We start from the raw sequence: 24467 nt of genomic DNA on the forward strand, positions 1-24467 counted from the left end.
CCTCAATCTCAGAAAACAGAGGAAGCATCTTTGCTTTAATTCTGATTCCCTTTTCCTTTAACGTTGGTTTCCCTTCTCAATTTCCTGACTGATACCTTTTAAACTTACAACTATGGATCTTTAAGAACTAAATAAATGCAAAAGTATAAGCCAAACCAATGCACTGCAAACTGACGTAAATAGAAGTAGACCAGACAGCATGGAATTAAATGAACAAAAATGGCCAGTTTATTCACTGGAACAGTTATGCATTACACTGTAATTTTAATTGCAACATAAAGATGTAAGAATCAGTATATTGGCTTCTTTTAATTATTTTCTTCAGCACTAGAGTGTTTTTCCCAACCATTTGACTGCATGATCATATTACACATGTACAAGCACAGACTTTATGAATCCCTCACAAGGCATTAATCTAGGATTGTCTACAAGGACAAGGAAAGTTAACATGGGAATTACTTCAATTTTAAAAACAAATGATGCATTTTTGGAAACAAGAGTTATTTAACTTTTTTGCTTTTAGCATAAAGTAGCAACAGGAAGAGTTTCCAATATTCAGTCTTTAGCAAATGAACATATATACTTTTATATTCTTCATCATCTAGAAACACTCCATCATTTAACCCCAAGAAGGCAGGACAACATAATGTCAATTCAACATAGAAGTAGCTGAGTTATTACAGCAGTAAACATACAGTATACAAATTTGTGTTTGTCACAAACTCCACCAATGTTAAAACTCTTTTGAAAGGAATACAGCAATCTGAATGGTTCGTTAGATACAGAACATCATGCAAATGGAAACATTCAATAGATTACAAAAATCACAAAACATCAGTTTTCTTTTTTTTTTTTTAATTGTTTACAAAGGATCAAGTTAATTAACCCTTTAACAGTCAAACCACAGGGCTGAAAATCAATAGGGCAATAACTAATGGAATGGACTTAATTTATCCACTGGCATACCAGACATAGCCATATCTGTGAACAGGAGGGAAAAAAATAAAGCTAGATTACTCTTATTTCTTCTTCATAGCTGATAAAATAACAACTCAGCTAGCAAGTCAGTCTGCTTGAAACTTTTATCAATCACTAGTGTTTACTGATTTCCAAAATATTCTTAAAATCCAATAACCATGTAATCAATAAAAACTTTTAAACCGTTTACTAATGCAAAGAAAAAAACATACACTCTTCTCCACCCTTTCTTTTACAGCAAATCATGATAATCAAAACAAATACAGAGCTTCATAGAAAGACATTTTTGAAACACAAGGCCCTATCACCCAGAGTCTGCCTGCACATTAACTCCAGTCATGGAATATAGGATTTTTCCTTTACCTTCTGTCAGTTTTTCACTTGGTTGCTATTAGATTTCACAAAGGGGATTTTCAAGAGCTCCACAGGAAACAGATTAAAAACCAATAAGGATTTAAGCCGTGCACCTCCAAATGAAAGATACAGACTCTCTGTGATAGTCATCTTGCCTTTCTAGCAAGAGGAATATGCAGATTGTACAAGAAATAAGAATTTTCTAGCTTAGTTATGGATATGGAAAAGCTACACGATGTTAAGAATCTCATGCACGCATTTTACATTGCATATTTAGATGCATTTGTGCCTGAAGGCAAAAGGCAATTACTTTTTTGTTTCTTTTCCACAGGATGCTTAATTATACTAAAAAAAAACCCCTTAATGGCTAAAAAAGTCTGAATATTGTATATCCCTTTCAGATTCACTGCACACACAGCAAAGGAAAACTGAAGAAAAGTGATGACTGGAATTTTTAAAGAGGTAACTGTAGCAATTCTCATACTTCAAAGGTAAAACTTCAGTGCCTGCCGTTCTCAAACGAAGATTTCCGAAGTACAAAAGAAAGAAATTTACTGTAACCTCAGTGGATATGCATCTTCCGCCAAAGACAGGAACAGACCTCAAAAGAGCTGATATAATCTATACTTTATGATGATGATCAATCCAGCTATAGTGGTATTGGTAGCACAACTACTGACTTTGACATTGCACGCTGAACGATAAGGTTGGTATCAAAATAAGGGCCCAGACTCATGGGTGTCGTTCCCAGTGTGATAAGGGCTGGGTCATATTTTACTAACAGCTTACTTAAGTATTTCCAACAGAACTATCGTGAGCAGCCTTCATAGATGAGGTCATATGTCATAGGTGAGGTTCTATTTCATAATGTCATCTCCTTTCTGTTCACACTTAAATATGGCAAATGGTTTAAACAAGTTCACAATTTTTTAAAATAAAAAAATAAACTGAAAGTTATCTTGGCATTAAAACTTGCAGCATTAATTACAGTTTCATTCTATGAACCCTACTGTATAGCTATGGTTACATTAATTTACTGGGAAAAATGTGGATGGAGAAAGCACAGAGATGCCAACCTGTCAATCAGATCAATCAGAAAGAATATCACTATTGCCTCCATCTAGAAGGCAGAAACTTCTATATGATTAGCATGAAAAATGGTAATATTTCCTCTTTCTGTAAAACCTCCATTTATCTTCTGACTGGTAGAAAATATATTTTCCATACTATTACATTTTACAATTTATTTATTCATCTTTTTCTCCCCTTATATTTGGGGTTTTTTTTTCTATTTTTTCCTTTTCTTTTTTTCCCCACACGTTTCCTGTAAACTGGATTTCCAGAAGTGGATCATTTCACTGAACAAGGAATATTTTTTTCACTACATCTGAAAATAAAACCCAAACCAAAATGCCCCAGAACTGAACAGTCTATTCCAAACACAAAGAAATTTCAAGGCCATCATAGAGAACAAAAGCTGCATTTCAGATGCAGAAGTCAGAACAGGATTTGAATTGCTTCCTTACCCTGTAGGACACATTTCAGCATTTCTGAGTATACTCAACAGTTACAAATATATGTATAATTTTTTTCTTAATCATTAAAAATCAGAATAGATATCAACACATCATAAATTAATTTTAAATGGGCAAAATATAATATTTTGCAACCCTTAAAAAAAACAGGCTTTTGTTTCTGGTTTTGTCTGCATGTAAATATTTCCTACAAAATCTCTCACAAAGTTGTATGTTATCAATCACTATATAATAAAGAAGAGCTTATCATCTCAAGTTCAAGATACGTATTTTATTTTGTACTGGTTAACTGACAAAAGTTGTCCCAGGGACCTACACAGTTTTATAACTTATAAATGCAATAAGTAAAGCCATTTATACATTTAAGCTGGTTTGTTTCTAGTTCTCTTACCTTTCCAACACTTCAGTTTTACTACATATAAAAAAATGTAAATTGAAAACTTAGAAATGAAGGATTTAAAGCTTAAGAGAATAAAAAATTTAATAAACCCACTTATTTCTATAAAACACGGCCACAATTTCTATACCATTGGATGCTGTTTCGTAACTCCTGATCCGCATGGACATACCAGTACAATGGTTCGATTTCCCAAAGCTGCTCTGCAAATCACAACTGGTTTCTAAACAACTGTTCCGATACAACATTTTTTCCAATAAATTTGTATCTATATAGAAAGGAAATGTATTTCACTGAGTTTATGTTTAATTTAACTTAAATTCAGGGAAAATGTGTTTGATTTGGATATGAAAATAGGAAAAACTATTCCAAGTGAAGCCTGCAGTAACTATAATTCAAAGTGCAATGCAAATTCTTTTTCTGTTTAACAATATACAGTAGCTGTCTTTGTTGGACGCAGACGTGGCCACCGTGTGATATTCATACATCAGTCTGACAAGGTCAGGAATTCTGAGCTGCTTTTTGAAGGCAGAATTTGCCTCAGAAAAAATGTTTTGTTTTGTTTTTTTTAAATAAAAATCAAAGTAGCAACTAATATCAGTATCAGACAGTATGATAGAGCTGAACAAGTTTTTACTTGACTTTTCTATGAGAAGACAACACATAGGTTAAGTATGATACTGAACAGTGATGTAAATGTACACGAGAAGAATCATGCGAACCGCATGGAAACCGAAGTCGAAACACTGCCGAGTGTTATCTGTTTGATCTGATCAGAATTGGATATCAGTTTGTTTCTGTTTTCTCCACCTCTGACTCTGAATGTTTTGTTACAATAGCTCAGCTGCTTTGCCAAGGTTACATGACATACACTGTTGATGACATAGAGTATTTCTATTTACAGCACCTTTGTTACTGGTACTATGGTAATAATGATTTGTTAGGCACACTGAGTGGTCACCGATTCTTTCCTCTGCTGATGTTTTGTGTATCGTAACATTTGGTAAGCACTGTTACTAACAGAAGACCGACTTCATTTTCTCAGATTCAGGCAGAATATGAAAGCATTATTCCAACCACACCTGCAGCAATTTTTTTTCCCCAGCTGCTCTGTACCGTAAGCTGTACTCTGTTTCTCGCTTCTAGGTCATATGTATGCTGCAGAGAAGGAATAAAGACATGTGGAAATATCTAAGCCTTTCTTCTGTAAATAAATTAAGGCCACCTGACAAAGCAAGGAGTCTGCTAGTTACCAGCAAGTAGGCAGGTAGGCAGTACTGCAGACTTTTTTTTCTAGCTGATGACCAGACGCGAAGCCCATAGAGGCTGAACCATGACCCCCTACTTAGCCACTTGCCTTGCTGTCAGGTACTGTGCAAAATAAATTCCTCTATCCTTGATTTTGTTCTGAAACTCACTACTTTTTAAGAAAAAACCCAGACTTACTCAGCTTTTACAGGAAAGAATCTTTAACTAGGAACACTGTGCACTGTTGCGATAGAGTCTGCGTAGTGTAGATCACCTGAGTATTTGTCATAAACTGACATGAGCTAAGGTTCTGTGTCTGTTGATTTTTGGCAAGGAAAAAATGCACTACAGTAAAGTCCTACTAACTTTGATCCACACCGTTAACCTTACCCGCATGTGTTCTTTCACCACAGAATACTTCACACGAAATGCATACGACTTTGCCATTCATCCTAGCCTTTCACGGTAAGGCCTCGAACTAGTATCCTGAATATGGGAGCGGGAGGAAAGAATGTTTATAATTAGCACGCAACATCTCTACTTGTTTTAGATTTTCTTTCTCAGATACCAAATAGAAAGTAACCCCAAAAAACAGCACCAATTCATCTACTTGTCTGAAATGCAAAAATATAATTACGATGCAAGCAAGCAACTGAAAACAAATCAATACATCATCCTTTCATCTCCTTCTTAGGCTTAATAATTATCTTTCAGTGAAGAGCTAGAACAAAATCAGAAGCTAGTGTAATAGGAATTAAAAAAACCCAAGTGCATAAACAATATAAGTGCAGCAGCAAAATATACAGTCATTGTTAACATTCCAATTCAACCCATTTCCAACATTTTTGTGCAATAAAAATTGGCCGTATGCTGGCCAATGCAACAAGCCTCTTTTTAATATTAACACAGTCGTTCTTCACTTAAGCTATTTCTGCTTGTTTTTAAAAAACAAAATCAATTAAACACAACTCTCACAAAGAAAAAAAAAGACTGTATTTTATAAACACAAAATTCTGGTGCAAATAAAGTAAGAAATAAATATCACACCCTTAATGACAAAAGGGAATTTGAACTGGTTCCTATGGCTGAACTTAGAGGATGCGAGGGTAGGATTTTTGTAACATACTTTTTTTAATATTGGCTTAAGTCTCTCATTATTTCAGAGGTAAAGCCAAGCAGCTGGGAGGAACATTTTTGTCGAGATGTTAAATTTCACTACACTTTAGTTGTGGCAGCAAAGTTTGAATACAATCAGAGGAACCATAAAAAGTCTTCTTGATAGGTTGGGCTCTGTGCTTTGTGTTCTTCTTCTCAACCTTCCCTCAGTCGCCAGAGCAGGGGATATGAATCCAGACTTGTCAATGCAGCAACAAGGCAGGATTGTCTACCCGCTTGCTGGGAACAACCCCAACCTTTGTTTCGTGAACTCCACTCTGTTTGCATTTTCTCTTACGTTGCATATGAAGATTAGGGGTAAGGAGGAGGCTTAGAGAGACAGTTGAGAGGGGCACACTGAGAGCTGGAATGTGGCTGCTCTTCTGGAAGAGCATTAGGACTGAAAATTAAAAAGAAAAGAGAAAAAGTGCTTAAAATCCACGGCAAACTTTTTACATGCATGTAAATAGCACAGGGCTGGAAACAAATTTTAAAAGGGAATGAAACCTCATCTATAAATCTGTAACCTCAGATACACAGTATACATAAAGAAAATCCTCAGTGCGCACACATCCAGTGACACCTTGCTGCATACGTGAAATGCCACAGATACCCTGCTTGCCAGTTCATGTATTGCTGTTTGGATGCTCTGGTGAAAAATGCTGCGTGGAGAAATGAATGCATGTGCGAAACGGGGGAGCAAATTTGAAGGACAAAATACAGGTGCCACCTTTATGTGAACATTAAAGATTTTCTATATGCAACTGATTAATTGTTTGAAATGAAGGACAGTGCCAGTCTGGAAATCGTGTTTCATCACTTTGCAAAAATGTGATCTCTTACTGAGTGTGACCTATTTACTATTACATTTGTACAAATACGGTGTAACCTTCCTTGTCAGGCAACATAAGCATTACATATTTTGTAATTAACACTTCCAAAGGGTGGAGTTTTTTGTGTTTTGTTTTCTTTTGGTTTTGTGCTGTTTGAATCCTCTTCAGTTCTGTCATATACTTTTGTCACTTGACTGTTTTTCATGTACAATTTGTCTGATAACAGCATTCACCCCTTAAACCTCTAAATGTGCATTTATAGTCTACACTGTCATATAGTTCAGAGAGGTCTGCACTAGCTTTCAGCAAACCAGGTAGGGCTGGAGTTGCAGCCTGGCAGCACAAAGGTAAGAGGCAGCTAACACAAACATATCCCACTTCTTGGTGCAGAGTTCCAGGGTGCTCCTGCTAGAAAAGCTTCAGATACTCAGGTTTGCTCATTTAAAGGCAGCTTAGCAGTCTACGCTACACTGCAGTAGGCAATGCAGGCACAGCTTAAGTGAGCTCTGTATGATTCCTCAGCCTCAGCCTGTCCTGCTTTAAAAGGGTGAACTTCAGCTCATCTAGCCAATGTCAAGCTAAGTGACAGCCATTAAACTTTCAAGGAAAGCATGTGCCAAAGCAAGATACAAAACAATGGAAGTAAATGCAATTTATAAAAAAAAAAAAATCCAAAACCCAGTTCTTTAATGTGTCTGGGAAGAGTTTTTTTCCTAATGCTTCAACTGTTCTACAGTCTTGAAGTTATCCCAAGCTCAGGAATGTGCTATATGATGAAGCACAATCATTTATGTCCCTGTCTTCAAGCAAATTTGCCTTTTCCATTTTCCTTCTTTATAAACCGTGCTGTTACATATTATCACTGCAGCACAGACTATCAGAGTGTTGGCTGACGGAATGCAATTAGACTGTCGCTGGAAATGAATAAATTTGAAATGCCAAAGGTATTTGAAAACCTGCCACTGGAAATGCAAGTGATACTGAAAATGTCTGTAGTTCCACATATAGCATTTACTTAGGGAAACAGAGAAATGACATTGCACTTGCTTGAAGGCAGAAACAAGTGTGCACCGTCACCATTAAGAAAGTAGACAGCAATATCCACATTTTTAAATCAGAGAAGCTTAGGAGACTATGACCACAAATCCACAGGTATTCCAGTTCAGGAGGAGCTACAGTCCTTGCACCTCTGGGCTTATTTGAAGATCATAGACTTGCATGTCTTAAGTTAGATTCTGTTTCACATTAATGCTCCTGAAGGTGAGTTTCCAGATTGCAAAATGGCTGGTGAAAATGGCTTATAGAAGCTCAGGACCTCACAAGCTTTGCTTTATGCTCATCTGTCTGAGGAGGCTACTCGCAAAGCATCTAGCGTTACGGACTGTGACTCCTCAGTTTACATACAGATTTAGTCTAACCCTAAGCACCTAGGCATAAATATTTAATCTAAAATATTTTCTTGAAGCTTAGTAGTTGAACTTGTGTAATCAAACACTCTGAGAAGATGCCAAACCTGTCTTCTCTAAGTAATTCTTTCCATGGCTGTAACTATCCTTTTCTTTTGCCATAGTCTGCCACATACAGATGCAGATACAGCATCTAAAGAGGGCTCTGAGTGAGAGCTTTGCCTACTCCACTCAAATGAGTCTGTCAGGAATGACTGCAGATCGACCCAAAAGGTCTGCATTTACTCTCAAACTTATCCACTCATCTAGAGCCAGCTCCTGGCTTCGGCACCTCCTAAGTTTTCAAGATAGGCTTAGGAGAAGCACTAGTCTTAAATCCTTCAGAGAAATAAAAGTGAATTAGAACTTTAGCATCCCATTTGGGGAAGACAAACAAGAAGGTGGTCATGTGGCAAAGACTACCTTACTCTCCTCCCTTGCTGCCCCATTTCTTTTTTCAAAGGACTTCTGTAATTGTCAGAAGGGAACAGAAACTCAACAGACATTGTCCTTGGTCATTAGCAGAGATGTGTTTGTCTTTTGGGGCTTCCTTCCCAACTTTAAAAATAAGCAACACAAGATGTTCATGCTCCGAGGGAGAGGACTGGTGAGGAAATGGCCATAGTTAAGACTACGTACAGCAATGGCCTAGAACAGGACCTCTTTGAGACACATGAGATTCTTCTCTACACAAATATGCACCACCATAATAATGTTTTGGCACGACCTTCAGTACAAAGTCAGCCCTGACTGCAAATACTGTAATACAAATTATCCCAGACTAAGCTCAGATTAGGAAGCACTATGCTTAGAATTACATTCGTTTTCTCTTCATGGTAATTCTGTGTTTCTTCTCACTTTGAAATACAAGCACGCTTCTATGCACAGAAAAAATATAAACCTTTGTTTCACCATTCCCCTTTCAACCAATAACAAATATTAGGGGCATTAGGAAGAGAAAAAATTATAAGGTTATCAAGCACCTTTGCAGCAACATATGTACACCTATCACTTGCAATCCCAGTAGATCTGAATCTTATCCTAACACTCTACTGTTATACCATCCTCTCTTCAGAAACACAATACATCCAGTTCATTAATGCAGATTACTGTAGCAGTATATAAACAAAAATTACATCAGAATTGCAAGTAACACATGGCATGCGGTGTGCTTTTTATGGCAGTATAGGTGACCATGGCAGCAGGTCCTGGAGCTGAGCTATCAGGCATATTGTCAGTCACAGGCAGTAGAGGATGGCAGGTGAGATTAATAACACGAAGCAACAGAGAGACATGGAAGAACCTGAAGCTGTCAACTATTAACTGAGAATAAGGAAGAACATTGTTACATTCCCGCTGTAGCATATGTGCAGCTTTTAAAACATTTGGGTTTAATAGACATTTTTGTAAACCTCCCTTTAAAGGCAGGTATGATTTGGGGATTTATTCATTCAGTTGATGAATGAGGTCTGTGTCATATTTTGTGTTAGTATTATTGTCTGGTTTTAAGCAGCTCGTTTTTCCCCGGCACTCAAAATGCTAATCATGTATTTCTAAAATCAATTGGAAAATAGCATGCAAAGCCCTTCAGTGTTAGTAAGTACTCTGTTCTCCATCTTAAAGATGCCATTCACATGCACTATTTTATGGCATTGATTGGAACTGTAACAAATCAGCAATGAAAAATATAAACAGACCAGTGATATTTTCAGAATGCAACCATTTTGCATGCAGTAATATTTCACCTTTTTAAGTTTATTTACTATTTTATATGAAATAAAAGCATTATTTCTTATTAAAAACTAATATTAATTCCATTTGCAGTATCAGGGGTTTGGTTTTTTTTGTTTTGTTTTGTTTTTTTATTAATAGGTGACTTGGGTCTAGAGTTTGGCCTCTGATAATGAATATGAGGTTTTCACTGCATTCAACAGAAACCTGAATACGATCCAAAGACAGACACACTCTTTTTAATGTGGGATGATGGCAATATTTTAGTCTTGTCCAATATAGTCCATCAGACAGGTAGCTACGGATGCTAGGAAGGTTGAACATCATCCAGCAATTTTCAGGGTAGGCCTAGATCTGGTTGCTTGCCCCGTACTCCTGGACATAGAAATTGAGGTGATGCACGGAAGGCAGAGCGAGACTTTCACGCATTGGTGCATCAGTTTACTTCGAAATTCTCTCACAAAAAGTTCTCACAGATTCTCCACATCAGGTTCCAGTTGAAATATGCAGACATAAGCAAAAAGGCAGACAGATCTATAGCTAAATAAATTGACTAGATGTGTCCTGGAGTTTCATTTGGCTTGAATCTGTTCATAGCTTATCCAGTGAGGTTCACCAAAACCTATGCACTGGAATCACAATTACTAGAAAATCCAGAGTTACACAAGCCCCACTTAAAAATCAGTATAGATAATGGATGAGGGAAAACTCTCTGTATTTGATGTTAAAGTTCAGAGTGAATCTACCTGTGTTATGGTCAGGCATATTAACTAGTTTGAACACGGTTAGACATATTGCAGGACACAAGAAACATCTGTGTGAATTACAAGTCCTAACAAGCTATTGTTTGATCCGGGGTGAAACACCACTGAGAGGTCACATTACTGCAAGAGTAATGTTAGAGACTTCAAAACCAAACATACCTCTCTCTCAAAATGGGTGACTGCAGGACTGGGCACAGATTTAACCTGCCTCATCAGAAGCAGATTTCAATCATCACATGATTAAAAGCATGTGTGCCATACCAGGAGGGACTATCAGAGGATGAGGAAGGGCAGCACAAGCTCCTGTCTTCCTCCTCTGCTGGATTTAGAAAATCTGAACCTTGGTAAATCTAACTGGTTCTTTAAATGCCTTCAAATTTTACTCCAGATTTGAATTACTTTATTTAAAGCACTCAACAACTTATGCCATCATGCTGATTTGCATTAAATCTGTTGTTATGCTTCACTGCTTTACAATACTGTGCAGCTACGTGGCCGAGACAAGCAAGGCAACAGTGTTAATGTATCAAAAATAGTGTGCTGTTTTCATTTCATCAGAAGAGTATCAATCTACTGGTAAAAAACAATAGTCATTTGAAAGTCAATTGTTCGGCTAAGTATACAGGTGTGTGTTGTTTGTGGGATGACTGATCTGAATTTTTAAAAATGTTAACCATATTTTTAGTTATCGTTATTGTTTCCCATACACCAGGGTTCTGATTTGGAAACACATCAAGAAAGTCCTCTTGAACAACATTTCTAGTTCTGGTTGTAGCTAATGAGGTCTTCCTCATGGAGGAAGAATTCAGGGACAAACCAGAAAAACCCTGAGAATTTCCTTTGGACCTTATCCCTTTCTGCAGTTTTGTTTCCAGAACAAGATAATGCTTGCAGGCAAATGTATAGCAGTAGTAGATCAGGTAGGTCTTCCATTCTGAGAAGGATTTTTAAAATTGCAGGAGCAATTGTTTGTTAGCATTTAGAGAGGATGGCATTAAACCATGTTCTCTACCGGGAGAGTAAGAAGGAACAGAATAGGCTTTGGTTTTGTGATAGTAAATTAAGTAGGATTTAAGTAAGACTTGTTGACATTAAAATTCTGTAAAACCAAAGCACCTAATGATGTTCTCAAATTGTTGTAACATCTAGAATATAGCAGAAACCACTTCACAGGGATTTTAAATGAACTCGTAACTTTTTTTTCCAGTGTGCTGTAAAACTCCAACTGCAAACCAGTAAACGGTACTTAACAGTTATAACGAACTTTCACCAACTTCTCAGTAAAATTTTCATAATTCCCTTATATAGTAAGGAAGTTAATAATACTTGCACTTTATAGGCAGTAATAGAGGCGCACAAATGAAGTGGTTGCTTCAAGGCCACCGAGAGACCCCCTGTGACTTGCAGAATTAGTGCTCAACAGTGCCAGGTGTGTGGTCTGAAAGCTGTACCACATCCATTCCCCACTGGGCATCACTGCAGACTTCCACGCACGTGAAGTTTAGAACTGGATGGCAAATAGCTTCGTTATACGTAGAGCTATAAATCAGCTTGGTCACTACAGATCAGGCTAAGGTCTAAAAATAACAACCTGTTTCAAATGAGGGAGTATAGTCATAAGTGAATAAATACACAGAATATACCGTGAACTGTTAAGAAAAGTATTGCATCCTCTTTTTGCTTAGGTTGGTTTTTGTGCCTTAACTCAACCATCTCAGAAGCATGATTTGACCTTTGCACCACCTACGAGCAAGGACACCAGGAGTTTACTTTTAACAACAAGATTAAGATCTGACTGCGGTTGGACTGAGTTTCCAGGTCAGGGAGAGCTTTCTCAGAAGTGTCTGCTAAAATCTCACAAGTGCCTTTAAAATACTAACTTTTAAAAAGAGAAGTCTACACCTACCCCTAAAATTAAAAGTCCCCCATTTATGTAAATTTATCTAGCAACAAAATAAAATCATTATTATTTTGGCATCACTGAGAAACTGTCTGCATAAAAAGACCAAATGAGGACTGCAAGATCCAACTTTGCATTCGTTTCCATATTTTTACACGGATATAAGTGTGTGAATGTTGTGGTTCATGTTTGTGCTGTCACTGCAGAAACTATCACTGTTCCGCAAGTTGTTAAAAGTTTGCTGTTAGTGAAGAAGTTCAGTGAAGAGCTTTCGTATAAGGAAGAGGAGGGGAGTTGCAGATGTGCATGCAGCTATGTGCAAAGAGAAAAGAGTTAGTTAAGTTTACCTGACAGTCTGGCAATCTGGCCCCCTGGCTAGTTGTGAGCCGTGTGGCGGTATGGAGGCAGCAGGCTGCTGACAATCTACAAGAAACTGATAAATTAGACATATATACAGAGAGATTACAGAGCAAGGGGTTAGTAACAGTAGTACACAGGCTTCGCATCTGATGGAGAGATTTAGTGAGGAATGTGTTCTTGGTTCCTTATCTGACAGAAACACCTTTTTTTCTGATAGTAATAGCATTAGTTGTTGCCTTTTTTCTTTTCACAAGAATCAGTGAAGACATTTTTGTTTGTCTTCCCTTAGCATTGGCGATTTTTGTTTAAACAGCAACAGTGGGCTGTATTGAGGGTCTGGGTTAAAACCTTGTACTCATCATTCTTTTGCTGGTGATGAAGTTGTTTTACTTACATCTAATGTAAAAAGCGTCAATAAAGCTACTTAAACTTTCTCCAGAGAACCTACATCCATATAACAACACTTACAGATGCCATCTCATTATTGTCTTCGAGAAAATGCTTGCAAGAAAGTCTTCGCAACTTCTAAATAGTGCTTGTGAGGTTATTTTTTGTAGAGAAAAATTGATACAGTTGGTTTTCACTGTTCTGTCTAGATTATGTTATGAATTCTCTGCCAAAGCAGTTTCCACATTAATCACTTGCAAAGCTGTATTCTAGTTCTTAATTTATTTAATAACTGTAAAGCCAAATAATCCTTTGTTGCTATGATTTTACATTTGGAATACGAAAACAGCTTTAAACTCAGTAATACCTGTGGGACTTAAGAAAAGTAGTTGAACAAGACAAGCCTGCTTTCTAGCTCACTAGTTTCTACGAAGATTTCCAGATCTCAAGATTTGCTAATTTTCCCTGCAGCGGTCTGGCCTTTCATTCCACAGCCTGTGTGATTCCGATTGTCAGACAAGAGAGTCATCAGGGTCCTTTCAAACATCAAAATCTATGGGTGAAATTCTGACCATCTGGAAAACTACTGGAGATTACTTTTTGTCTCCATCAGGGTTTGCAGACATATCATCCTCTCTGGTTCAACTTGATTCTCAACCTGACTCTTCTGTGGAAAGAAGTTACTTTTCCCTGAACCTTAAAAATGAGATGACTAGACTTCATATACTTAGAAAGAATTTGATTTTTTTTTTTCCAATTGGCTGCTACGTAAACCTCAACACCAGTAATCATTTCTCTTTACAATGTGGATGTTTTCCAAAACCCACTTCTATTCTTTGCCTCAATCAAGTGGAAGAGCATGTAAGTAATATGCTGTCAAGAGTCTTGAGGTGACATCAGGTACAATGCAGAGCAACACACCTTCCTAGCAACATTGAACATCATGTGCAGTATGCTAACATTGCCTTTTCGTATAAGCCCAGAGTGTTTCTCCCTACTTCCTATGAAGATCTGTGCTGACCTCCAGTGGGTGGAAGCAAGTGTACCCAAATCACTAGTTTCTTACTGCTTCAGCCAAGAGGAGAGGGTTTTGGACCTATTTTCAAGTGCACAGGTATCTATGTCGGAGAAACACATGCACAGATACTGCTGACACCATTGTGCCAGGAAGCAGAAATGGAATAAGAAAGGATACTGTGCCATTCTCTCATATGCCAGGATGGTCACTATAGTCCTCAGTACATCTTTTAGCAGAGGAGTGTGAGAGTTTGCAATGTATTTGAGCCATGAACAGAAGAGTCTGTCACTTCAGCACAAAGCTGAATTAAAAGAAAAGGTGCGTGGGGGGACAGACAGAGCAGGCTAACTGCAGACGGGAAATGACTGATAAAAAAAAAAAAAATGTCTTATTCTAAACAAACTAGTTTGCAGAAGTCCAAAGCAAAGTCAGCTTATAGAAGACAGTCAGTGAGAAACGGAATACAGAACAGAATGCTGTGTGATGAAAAGGTGCAGACAGGTTTCATAAATACAGAAGAAATCGTTCTGACAGCCTTTTCCAGAACAATGCAAATGCCTGATTTATGATCCTATTCCAACATCTCAAACATCCTCCAAATATTCTATGATGCCTCTTCATCTGCTAGTTTTGGCAGAACGCATGAATAGAGAGCCAGATCTGCAAGCATTATGCAACCTGGATAATAACTATTGAATGTGAGCAAACTCCCTCAACCTCACATGAAACAACAGTTCTACCTGGGGTCAGCAATGCTCGCACAGTCTGGCTCACAATCACTTACATAAGTATGATATCTGGTGATCCACATAACTTAAAATGGCTGAATCGTCCTCCTACATCCTCCAGGAGTGAAGTTTTTGAGGATTATGCTAGGAAAGAGCTAAGCAGAATGCACATGGCTTACATACAAGCATTTCATATTCAAAGGAGCTCTTATCCTTATCGTGGACTTATGTCCAAGTGGCTATGCCAGAGCTAACTTTATTCCTTACACATTTAATCCTTTTAAGTATTTTGGAGGGCTTATAACCCTGTTATCTAATGCCGTGACAGTCATAAACATAATGTAACAAGAAGTAATTTTAAAGGTGAAAATTAGAAGCCAGCATTCACTCCTTCCATTCTACTGAGGAGCTCCTGCCTGTATTAAGTAAATGTTTGTTTCTTTCTGAAATACTCTGTTGAAGGTTAAAAGTTTCAAAGATGCCTTTACTGATTCTGGGGTCAAGGTCACACGCTGTAAAGACAAGGAAAGACAGACATGCTCTCTTTTACTAAAAAATAAAAGCAAATAAAAAAAAAACCAATTACATTGGAAGAGGCCTGTTGCCAGTATTCTTCAAATCTCAGGGAGTGTCAGTTGAGCTACACAGTGAAAGTTTGCGATTTGTGTAAAAGACACTTGGGAAACGGACACAAATTCTATTTCCCGGTGTGTCTTCAGAGAACACCATCAACAAAATGATTAATAAAGCTATTAAATACAGACTATCTTATTTCTCCATCATCTCCAGTTTCTGTGAGGAAATAAACTACTGGGGGCAGGGGGTGGGCTGGCTGATCTCTTACGAGACCATTTACAATTCTATGAACCTATAACAAACAAACGAACTTCAGCGACCATTTCAACCACAAAAGGCAAAGAGGAGCTACTGTACACATCAGTTTTCACTGAATCCAGCAGGACTTCAGTCTGTACAGAGTCCTGTGGCAGTATCAGACAATGTACACCACTGCATCTGTTGGAGCTTTGAGGCTTGACTTGTGGCAGGCGTTAGGCCTGTTCCAATTTTCCAGTTCTTAACACTTTAGCCATTTGCTGGCAATGGTGGTATAAAAAGCTCAGAGATTTTCTCTCTCACAGATTAGCCAGTGACGATTTTCCTTTGGAATCTAATGCCCAGTCCTAATCGGGCTAATCAGCTCCTGATGCAAGAGCATTAAAAATACAAAGTTCAGAGAAGCTACATCTGCTCATTTGAGGACTGAATGTGCTGCTATAAATCATCTGCCAAGAGCAAATCTCATAAAAAAGTATTTTCCTGTACTTCCCTTCGACTTGGCCACAAAAACAACGCATTTCCCTCATGTCACAAGGTGTGCTCTGCCCTCCGGTCTGTGAACTGGGTGACTCCAATCAACACAGGCCCACTTAACTGGGTTATTAGTGTCCAAGAGGTGGGCATGCCTTCTGTTGACATCAGCAATGTCCTCAATGAAAATCCTACATGCAGGCATTTTCAGTCCCACCTGCTCAGGACCCAGCATAGTGCAATGGAACATTTCAGCACATTTTGACACTCAGTAAATTACTAATCTCTACACAGTACTGTCAAAGACCGAGACTAGTAAGAATCCCAAGATAAGCACTGGGGATGCTGTGAACCAGTAACTGACATATAACATTTTTAACTGTGTCTAGTTCAGTTAATCAATGGAGATCTTTTTTCCTCTTTTATCTAAAATGGTAAAATTGACAGTCAAACAACAAACCAATCAAACTTTTTTTTTACAGGTACTGTTACATATTTGGTATTTCTGATATGAAAAACACTGGGGGAAAAAAAAATCTGTTCTTGATAAAAGAAAAGCTCTCAAGAAATACTTATGACAAAAGGCAAGATTGAGACTTTTTCAGTCTTTTAAAACAAACTTTCCTTAGCATCCCATTGACCACTACATGCCAACAGAAAGTCCTTCTTTCCTAGCTAAAAGTTTTCAAGCGATCTCACTTTGTGTCATGCTACCCAATGTCAATTGAACTTTCTCCATGAAGTTTGAGGAATTTGGTAACATGTCTATGAAGATGTTATTGACAATTTACTTGAAAAGAGAAGCTCTCTCCATTTATGATGGTAATGAATTGTTTTCTTCCCTGAGATGTCAGTTTAACGGGAAAGAATGAATGGTTAATAGCATGAGTCAAAAGTATTGGGCAAAGAACAAATCAGTAGTCTTCTAGTTGTGCAGTGGCAGAAACACGTTGCATCACACAGCAAGTCCTACAAAGACAATAAATCAATCCTCTCTACTCAAAGGTGGGGAACAAGGCAAATTTCCAAATCCAAAAGACAAATGTGGGATGTCAAGAAGAACAGGGCAGAGGGTACTAAAACACTTGCCCACATGCTGAGTTGAGATCTGTAGAGATGCTTTCAAACTGTAATCTGACAGGATGAGAAAAGTCCCAGAACTGTTTATGTCCAGAGGTGATGGGGACATAAGTTTATACTATTATAAGTGAAATCAGCTAGTCAAATAATTCATCTCTGTTTTTCTAATGGATGCCAAGAAAACTTTGACCTTCCTCAAGGCCAAGAGGAACTTTAAGTGCTTTTGGTTATCACAAAGAACAGCTGGTGAGAGGACAGCTGTGGCTTACCTTAGGAAAAAAGCACGAACAATGGCGCAGGTCAAAGATTAGAAGAGTGTCTCCCTTCGGCTGCTTCCAGGGTCAGTTTGGGTCTGGAAATAACAAGAGTTACCTCTGCCCATGCACAGCCCCAGCTGGTCAGTCTGCCAGCTGCAAACTGGGTGCAGCTCTGCATGTCTGTGGGCTGTCCCTGGAAGGAGGGGACTATGGTAGAGCAGCCACATGGAGCCTGGCCAGCTTTATTAACCCCAGCTCTCTCAGAACAGGATTAACTTGGGTTGTCCTGGCTTGGGAGCAAACGGAGCAGTGGCAAGGGACTCAGCTATGGTACAGAGCCATTGTACAGCTCCATGAGAGCCAGCCCTGCAACTGGCACAGCTAGCACACAGTTAACTCCTGCACAGACATTTTCCAGTACACAGATTCTCTGGGTTTTCACTGTCTGAGTTTTACATCTGCTCATATTAAACTGAATAATGGTTGATTGGAGATAGACAAATTTATCAACCAAGTATCAGTTTTGGCTTAATTCATGGAAAAGCTGATCTACTATGAAATTTTTATGTGAAATCTTGCACATATGCAGGTAACATATCTTAAGCTTGCTGTTCAGAGAAACTTGGTGTCTTAGGTTATTGTTGGTTGGAGATGTTTCAACATCTTCCACTACTTATTTCTTAGTCTTCTCAAAAATTATTTGAAGAGTAAAGGTTAAGAGACTTGAGCATGCTGCTGAACTCCCATTCACACACAGAGCTGAAGGCATCAGTAATATCAACATATTGCACTAAGATGCAACAGGCCAGCAGCTGGATGCATCTAAAATCCTCTCATCTTCTGTCATCTCCACATGTCCACTCTTTTTTCTTGCAAAGGTGGCCTGGAAATGTCCCACTGTTTCTACACTCCCAAGCTTCTGATGCAGGCCGCCTCCTCCTCCTCTCAGATCTTTACCTTCAGGACAAGGTCAGACAGAGTAAACATAACAGAGAGACTTCTGCTAAATGCTTCTCAGGAGCAAGAGCAGGTGATTGAGCTTAATGGAACAGGTAGGGTATTTAATTGCTATTTTCTTAAAGCATTTAGAGAAATGCTATCTGTCTTGGCGGTTTCTACAAACCAACTCATGGACCATCACTAACAACTTCACGCACTACCTGACAGATATGGTTTAGTAGGTCACTGATTCAGTGGTTTTCCAGAACATGTCGGGTTTCTTGGCTGTGTTCTAGTGAGTTCTTTCATCTATACAACAGCTACACTATGTGGAGTGTTTTTTCCCCTTATTTCCTTATTTGCATGACTTGATCTCTACTTTCTTTTTAGACCTGAATTACCCCCAACCTAGAAAGCTGTTCCCCCAATCAGCCTATGTGCTTCAGTAGTACTATAAGTTCAAAGTATAGTAATATAGTGATATCCCAGCCTTGCCCTTTGCTGTAGCTCATGTTAAGAATAATTTTTAAAAAAGAAATAATACTTAGTCATTAATAAAATTAGTGAAATGCATTTCTCTCCAATTACAGACTAAGGACATTAAGAGGTTTCTTGGCGGCTCTGTAGGCTTTTTCACACTTTCTGTATCATGATGTATTTATGTTATTTCTCAAATGGTTTCTGTGAACGCTTTAAATAATTCCTCATTAAATCTACTGGGAAGCTAAATAATGGGTTAGTAAAATAGCAGAAATGGAAATGGTGGAAGCTGAAAATATATATTCAGTTCCTTTTATATACAGTTCATAAAAAGCACATTTAGAAAGGTCTGATGATTCATGAAATACTTACTAAAAGACACACACATTTTAAACACTTCAAAAGAGGAAAATAAAGGTTTTAAAAATACAGAAATCATCACGCTTCTGTCTTGTTGGTTACCCATCTTCCATGGAAACGTGTGTAGGATACATTTCAGATGGCCACAAATATGTCCAAACCAAAAATACTTGCACTATTTTACAGGTGAAGAAGGGCCTGATCTGAAACTTGAAGTCAGTGGGAATGGTAACTTTAGTAGGCTTTGGAAGAAACAACATAAGGTACAACTATAAGCTTTCATGGCCCTAAAAAGTGCAGACAGGGAGATACTTACAATTAGGGGTACTAGTCTTGATTAAAGAATTGTTGGTGAGCTTATTCCATACATCACAACATCCCAAGGAGCTGCTCTATTAGAGAGCTAAAATATCAGCATGTCTAATTTAAACAGAGACTCATTTCAGCTTTGCCTATTTTATGAGATGAGAAGCGCAATATTGAATATTCCTGTATATTTGATGGTAAAAAAAAAAAAATCAATAAGTCATGAAACCACATTAAACCTTGTCATAAAAGAAGATAAAGATGGATGGCTTTTGTTACCAACATTGTCAGGATATTTCAAAAGCTATTTTAGTTAATTGATAAGACTGGATTCCAAAGCCCAAAATTTTCATAGAAAGCAACAAATATCTGGTAACACGCCTTAAAGATACAATGTGTCACCTGTATACCTGTTTAGTTAAAAACAACCAGAAGTCTAGTAAGATTTTACTGGAGAACTTCAACAAATGATGCTAATATTAACCATGCCATCCAGCAATGATGTCACAACTTCGATACAGAGAGAAAAATGTCAATAACCTTTTAATGAAAATATACAACAGTAAGGCATAGATTTCACTGCAATCTTTCTTTTAATTTTTTTTTTTTTTAATATTTTAACAAACAGATTGGGTCTTCTATTAAAAATAGGTTTCAATTCAGAAATGCTTTCTTTATATAGTGAAAAATACAAATAGAAATTAAATGAAACTCGTAGAACTGCAGTGAATTCATGCCATAATAGCTAAATTATATTGAAGTAGCTAAATTATATTGATCAGCATGAAATGTATGGTTTTGGTCTCATCAGTGATAACTGGAAAGCTAAATGCAAGAGGGGAAAAGCATAGAGCAAAAAGGTCCTATTCACAGTGGCACCAAGAGGTAAAAGTACATTTAGCTAGTTGACTTCTTCATCAGTTACAGCCAACTAATGTCCTTGGCAAGGATACTGTTCTTCAAATTCAAAACGGCCTCCACAAGGACAATCTACCATGCTTGAAATGGCATAAATATGTAATGCTCATTAAGCTTAGTTAAATGAGCATATCAGATGCAGGACATGGCCCTGAGAGCAGGAAGATATATACACATATCTGTATATATGCACTAATACTGCTCATTAAACAATGAACACATATACACACAAATATGGAATGTTTACAAAACCCACAGAAAAATAGAACAATGCAGAACAAAAAGTGAACACAGATAATAAGTTAATAATGACTGAATTATCCTTTTTCTGAAGAGCATCATGTACAGGTAAAGAAGTACACTTGATTTTAAAAAACCCTGCTAAAGACACATAAAATCCATTTTTCACAGAGAGCAGAGACAGATTAGACCAATACCACACGAGTCTTGCAATAGCCAGTAGCCTGTCTGATTACACAAGCTCAGAGACTTCTTGCAGGTACAGGATCACCATCGCTACAAGTACCTTCTCGGTAGATAAAAATACAACACATTCATAGCTGAGGACTCAGAAGAATTATCCATGGATCTCTAGTTAGGCAAATGGCAATTTGCACTCGGGCTGTAAATTTGCGTTGTCAGAATAAAGTTGTGGGGTTTTTTAAAAATAATGGTTCTGAAGAACTTTCATGCTCCAGCTGCTTTGCATTGCTTGGATGAAGCAAATCAAACTTGCCTGATTGAACAATCAGAGCAGACTAGTCTGACTAGTTAAATATTATATGGCTGCATATCTTATTTAGTAGCAGTGACTCAGTTAACCACCCACCCTGCTTTTCAAGAATAAACTCTTTCAAGTAATATACAGGTAAATAGGTATTGGTCATGAACTAGAATTCAGAATAAAATTCTTTAACACAAATCAGCATAGAAAGAGGTATCTAGATCCTAGTCATGTTGATTTTCCTTTTCATTAATCTATAAAATCCCTTCAAAAAGGAGAAGTAAGAAATATTTAAACCTGTTCACTGGGTGACCTGGGCAGTCATAAAGATCTACAGGGTGCTAGGAGGGTGCTCCTCCTAGCAAAATTCAGGTCTGAGCTCATAGTGTTCTTCAAAGGACTTCTTCCACAATCATTTTTAAAAGAAGTTGTGCTTTCCTCCATGTTCAGATTTCTAACAGTCCTGCTGTTTCAAAATGGAGAAGTGCATAAAAAAAGCAAAGTTGAGGTACAGAAGTAATGTCTACAGTACCAAGGTTTAGAAACCCATGAGGAGCTTTCTGACAATGGTACTTAAGCTCCAAAGCAAAGCTGGGACTATTTTTGGCAAAATATTTCTAAACAAACAAAAAATGTGCACAGCTAAAGACCTTGAACTTAAACCCTTTTCACCATACAATGAAAGAAGACACAAACCCATTATCAAAAATTTATTCCCCCTACCTTTCCAATGCTGTAAGGTGCGCAGGCTCATCTCTGCAGAAAGCCTCCGCTGCGGACAGTAGTGTCAGCCTGAGCCTCCCTCGGTCATTTTCCCAACCCCTTCATCCAAAAGGGGAGAGTAAAGAGAGCTTCATTTCCTACCAAGGGCTTCTGCCCATAATATTCCTTTTGAAGATGCTTTCCCATATCTTCACACTGCCTAAACAACGTGAAGAAGCAAAAAGCAGGAGCCAAAGCCCAGAATCTTGCCCCACATGATAAATTCCACTTTAACATTATTTTAAGAAAAATATATAAGAAGGAACATGAGCTTCTGATTACACAGAGAAAAACCTTTTACTGAATATTTCTGAAAATCATATCCTAAGCAAGGCACTTTGAAAAAGCTCAAAATCCAGAAAGAAAAAAATAAAATAGCAGTAGGGCATATTCCTCATCCCTTGTGCTAGGAGGGGTTACTCGACACCTCACATGGCCTATCAAAAGCCTCTAACTCCCAGTAACACTAATGACAACCCTACTTAGCAGACCCTCTGCTCTTTGTTGTGTTAAATTGTGTTTGTGCTACATCAAACAGATCAATGTATTCCCAGGTTTCTAACCTATTCTTCACAGGTGAAACCACTTCCAGTGTAAAGAGCAATTAACAAAGACAACTCTTAAGCAATTCCCCTTGAGTCCCAGCTTAAAGACTTAATTGGAAGACTTCTTAGGACCTCCATATTTGGGTGATTTGAGTTTTTTCATTATCGTTTTCCTTGTTAGGTTTAAGAAATAATTTCTACCTACAGATACTGTAAGTTAGCTCTTGGAGACATTAGTGACTTTGTTTTTGGGCCCTGTGTATGAAAATTTGGAAGAAGTTTGAATGCAACTGCAAAGGAAAGGCCATTTTTAATACAGTGTTGCACACTGTCAAATCCAGCCTGAGGCTTTCTATATGCCCTGACTTCTTCATGTACTTATGAAAACAGCCACATGCACAAGCAGGCTGGAACTGTGTTGAGTACATACAGGCTGGTTCTGTCTATCAAAGAATAAAGACTTTAAAGTGTAAAAATAATAGAAAATAACAGAAGAAAAGAAGAAACACACAGCAAAGCTAAATGCATGCTGCTACCTAGGGGAGATGAAACATGATACTTTGGAAATGGACTGAGTGGTATTTTTAGCCAGAGCAGTTAGGAGCTCTTTCCTCAATTAGAAAGCCTAGATAAGTTTATACTGCCACACTCGATGTCAGTCAAATGGAAACCTAGTAGGAAATGACAATCTCTTTCATGAGAGGTGTTTAATTCACCTGGTCTTCACTAGTGAGCCTTCATGCCAGGGTCTGCCTCTGAAAAAGGCAGCCAAAAACAGTCCCAGCATTCTCTCTACCAGGTAGCCAGCAGCAGTCAAAGCTGAGGCCAGAGCATGGTGAAGGCAGTCTCTTCTGCCAAGCACCAAGTCCAGAAGAAGGTGCAAGGGAAAGATAGGCACAGCTTGCCTACAGCATGGGCAGGGGAGCCTGCCCAGTTTCTGCCTCTACCAACTTCAGTTATTTTGGCTCCTGGTCTCCATCAAATGCATTCCCTGCTACAGCCTCCCAGTCCCCACGACACTGGGAGCTAATGAAAGGATACGGAAGCCTGCACATCACATGGGTGAAATATTTATGTGAAGGAAATAGTTCACAAATTTAAAAGAAAACAAACTCAAAACCTGATTGCATTTACTTTAGGCTTCATTGCTCCTCCACTCCTGAGGACACAGCCTCAAGCCAAGCTATACCCTGCTCCACAGTGTTTGAGCTTGGGTGCTGCTCTTTTGCAACCTCTCTGATGAAGAAGCAGGTGTGGGTTGTGACATTTCTTGCTGGCTTGCTTGACTGCATAAATCATCTGAGAAAAGAAACTCTTTCTGATACAAGGCTTTTAAACATTCCCTATAAAAGCAGCAGAACAACATCCTTCACTGTTCCTTACTTTCAGGAAACCAATAATTAGACAGATGGCAAAAAAATCCTGCTTGGTGAATCATTCCTTTTAACAGTAAGAAATCTTCCAGAAACTGGCAAGAACAATGCTGAAAAATTCCCTACCTAATCCTCAACCTGATTCTAACATGGGCCTTGCTAATACTGGAGTCTGTGCTCAGAAAGATCTCTGGTTTGAAACTGTCTGTCTAGCAGGCTGAGACTAAGGCCACGTGATGGGATAAAATTCTGACAAATGCATTCAGAAAGCTGGGACTGTTGTAGATTCATAAGGACAATTGTAACATAAATCAGTAATACCATCTCAAGACCCTTATACTCTGAATACGTAGAGATGTACCTGAAGTACCAGGTAACACTCCAGACAAACATTATTTTCTGGACAATTCTACTTTTCAGGCTGCTTCGTCCTTTGGCCTCTGTTCCTAGAAAAAGTTAGAGACCTTGTCAGTGGTGCTCAATCTGTGGTTCGTGTATCTGTGATGCTGCATGAGATGCTGGTCCATGAAAACATGGAAAAAAAAAAAAATTCATGCACGAAGACAGTCAGGATCCAGAGTC

At 38.1% G+C, this 24467-nt stretch overlaps 1 protein-coding gene across 8 annotated transcripts in view; it reads right to left on the reverse strand.

The window, feature by feature from the left end:
- Window positions 1-205: 205 nt before the first annotated feature.
- The window catches only part of BICD1 (BICD cargo adaptor 1), a 187233-nt gene continuing 162971 nt past the window's right edge, over window positions 206-24467 (reverse strand). For 2 of the 8 annotated variants that reach the window (XM_087766209.1, XM_087766207.1), the window contains exons 8-9: window positions 12688-12773; window positions 206-6067 (exon numbers count right to left, since the gene is read on the reverse strand). In XM_087766209.1, coding sequence (XP_087622335.1) covers window positions 5980-6067; window positions 12688-12773 — 174 coding nt within the window. In that variant the 3' untranslated portion in view covers window positions 206-5979. Of the gene's footprint in view, window positions 6068-12687; window positions 12774-19573; window positions 19747-24467 lie in introns of all 8 variants that reach the window. The other 6 variants (XM_087766208.1, XM_087766206.1, XM_009473644.2 and 3 more) reach the window with 5 other exon arrangements.

The sequence above is a fragment of the Nipponia nippon genome, unplaced genomic scaffold (assembly GCF_047370975.1).
Source record: "Nipponia nippon isolate SJK-2023a ecotype South Korea unplaced genomic scaffold, ASM4737097v1 scaffold_3, whole genome shotgun sequence".
NCBI classification, from domain to species: Eukaryota; Metazoa; Chordata; class Aves; order Pelecaniformes; family Threskiornithidae; genus Nipponia; species Nipponia nippon.